Source organism: Cephus cinctus, unplaced genomic scaffold, assembly GCF_000341935.2.
Source record: "Cephus cinctus unplaced genomic scaffold, Ccin1 Ccin1_scaffold0637, whole genome shotgun sequence".
In the NCBI taxonomy this organism is placed as follows: domain Eukaryota; kingdom Metazoa; phylum Arthropoda; class Insecta; order Hymenoptera; family Cephidae; genus Cephus; species Cephus cinctus.
Genome location: NW_014333276.1, coordinates 155912 through 158658, shown reverse-complemented (window position 1 = coordinate 158658; position 2747 = coordinate 155912). Strand labels below are relative to the sequence as shown.

General features: G+C 45.6%; 2 protein-coding genes across 6 annotated transcripts in view; one reads left to right on the top strand and one right to left on the bottom strand.

Moving 5' to 3' along the window:
- Positions 1–1990, top strand: part of LOC107269336 — a 39153-nt gene extending 37163 nt beyond the window's left edge. For both annotated transcript variants that reach the window (XM_025086627.1, XM_025086628.1), the window contains 2 exons: positions 700–868; positions 1200–1990. In XM_025086627.1, the coding sequence (XP_024942395.1) occupies positions 700–868; positions 1200–1407 (377 nt within the window). In that variant the 3' untranslated portion in view covers positions 1408–1990. The remainder of the gene's footprint in view (positions 1–699; positions 869–1199) is intronic.
- Positions 1–2747, bottom strand: part of LOC107269333 (E3 ubiquitin-protein ligase MYLIP) — a 74430-nt gene that overhangs the window by 68683 nt on the left and 3000 nt on the right. The gene's annotated exons all lie outside the window — the stretch shown is intronic.

Below are 2747 nucleotides of genomic sequence, written 5' to 3'. Positions count from 1 at the left end.
GAGAGAGAGAGAGAGAGAGAGAGAGAGAGAGAGAGAGAGAGAGAGAGAGAGAAGGAAAAGATGGAAATTACAGTAACAGAAGCCCAAAGACTGAAGGAGAAAAAGTTGGCAGAGGCCGAGACGTCGCGGTCAATTAAATTCAAGTTACTAAACTACGTGTAAGAGGGTAACGAGATTCGCGTAATATTCGAGGACGATGTCCGAGCTCGAGAATCTTTCGACTTTCGTTATTTCGTACCGAGCCTTATATTAAAGCCGAATCCACAAAGCTGAGCTATTCCATTTTCGCGGTCGCCGTCCAGTTCGTGAAAAAGAATTGTACCCTTAACGTTTAACGTGGATATCGGAGCGTGAGAAAATTGTCAAAAAAAAAAAAAAAAAGTTGTATTCGAAATATGCAAAAAAAAATTGGATACCCGGAAACGAAGAAAATCATCAGCGTGAGCACGTGATAAGGAGCGACTAGAATAATTTGTATAAGAGTGTAAAGGGACGCGATATATTTTTATACGTGAGGCTGTATATACAAGGACGCCGTTAAAATTTCTTGTACGAATTTTATGTCTTTTTTCTTCTTATCTTCTCTTGCACCTTTTTTTTTTTTGCACGAACGCGCCTCTTGCGTACCTCCCGCATAGATCAACCGTCCCGAGTCCGAAAGCTCGTGAGCAAATATTAATGCGGCCATTTGCATTTCAGATGGACGACCGTCCGCGGGGATTTTTATTACTTGCGCGGCAAAAGAAGTTTCGCGGTTTCGAACTAGAAAGAGCGAAGGAGCGAGACGCGAACAAAGTGGAAAGCGGATGAGCGATCCTCCGGACGAAAAACAGGAAGGCAGGGTAGCCGCGACGATAAAACCGAGAGAGTAAGAAGCAAAATAAGTGAAATCCCGCCAGGACAGAGATCCGCATTGAAATATTTCTTTCGAAAGATTCAACCTTCATCTCGATCTAAATTGATACTAAACGTGAAATCGTCAAGTCGAACACGAGCGTTGTTACCAGTCCTAATTCCTGCAGATCGATCGCCCTAACCTGGGGAGCATGACCCTGATCGGCAAAAACGTTTAAAAAAATATATATATAAAGCACGTCACAAACAGACAGAGAATACACGTTGTTTTAAACCGGAAGTAGATTGTTTCCTTGAATCTCAATTTCCGTGAAAAAAAAAAAAAAGACTTTTCTTCGTTTCAGCATCACGTGTCACGTGTCTTCAGCAGAGTTCCCCACGCGATACCAGAGCGGATGCCTGACCCAGCAAAAAGGCACCAATGGACGTGTACAAGGTACCAACGTTGCAAAAAAAAATTTTCTACTTTCTTTTCCCTCTGGTAATATCACTGTCAGATCCGTATCCGATAGCAAAATGGAGTTACTTATCAGTGAGTCAGTGAGGTATTAAAAAAAAAAACTGGACTACATCCTGCCGACGCTTGGCGTCGTATTCCCGAGCGGTCCAAGAAAAACAACGATTGGCCGGTAAACAATCGCGATCGACGCCATCCCATGCAAATCGCACGTGACCTCCGCGATGTTAATGCCGACCCCGCAACTAAGTCGCGACTTCAAATGGTAAACGTGTCGGAACTCAAGCTGGTCAGACCACGAGCAAGCGACAGATAAAAAAGAAAGCGCAATAGCCGAAGTGTACGTTCAAAGGTAAGCGACAAGGAAAACCAAAATTGACGTTGTAATTCATATCGAGAGCGTCGCGACGCCGCTGTCACAGAAAAGTCCCCCTTACGGGATAGTGAAATAAAGGAGAAATAACCCGAGTGAAATAGAGTGCAATCTATGACGGAAGGGACTTATCAGGTACGAGAGTGGGCGTCGCGACGCCCGGTACAATATCCACTCGCCCAGATGCTCTAAAGGGGGTACGGAAAATTCCGTGCTGTCGAGACGGCTTGGCTGTGAACGCTACTCGTCAGCCATTAGAACTCCACGCCAAGCGAAGGAAGCTTTAAAATAGAAATGACCGATGCCTTCGGAATCGTATTGAGAGGTAAGTGACAGTGTGGGTGGGGTATATGCATTTATTGTATACATTCCTGCAACTGCACTTTTCCACCCCCGTATATAGGAATGGCGAAAAGGGGCGTCGCGGCGGGGGAAACGAGGGTGAGGAATATCACGTGGAGAGGGATCTTTTCACCCTCGTGAGGCTATTTCCGAGGGCTCACCGTACTGTTTTCCAGCAACCCCTGAATAAAGCGAACGGGGGCGCAGACGTTCCTAAATTAATTAATAACCCTCCCGGGAAAAACTTTAATCGTCCGGGTGTTTTAAAAGCGGCTTTTTACCCTCGAGCGCGGAACCCGCGAACGATATTGATACACAGACTTCTAAGGAGAAGTGGATATCCTGCTCTATTGTGTATACGTATATGTATATAGATCTTCGCATGGCGACACCGGACTATCGCCTCGCGTGACCTCGTCGTTAATTCCGCTTGTTAAATGAGTAATGCGGATAAACGAAAAGTAATGCGAAGACAAGCGTAGCGCGAAAACAATTTTCAGGGAAATCATGTCATTATGCAAAATACTTCCGTACGCCATACAATTTACGTGACATTTGCCATCTACGGCCATACGCAATAGATATTGTATGTGAATACACGAAACGGAGTGTGACGCGAGGGGATGATGAAAACACGTGGACAGACGTTTCCAAGGTGAGAGGTAGGATACCAGAAAGTGCAGTATTGGTCGACGGGGAGAGGGAGGGGGCGGGGGGTGT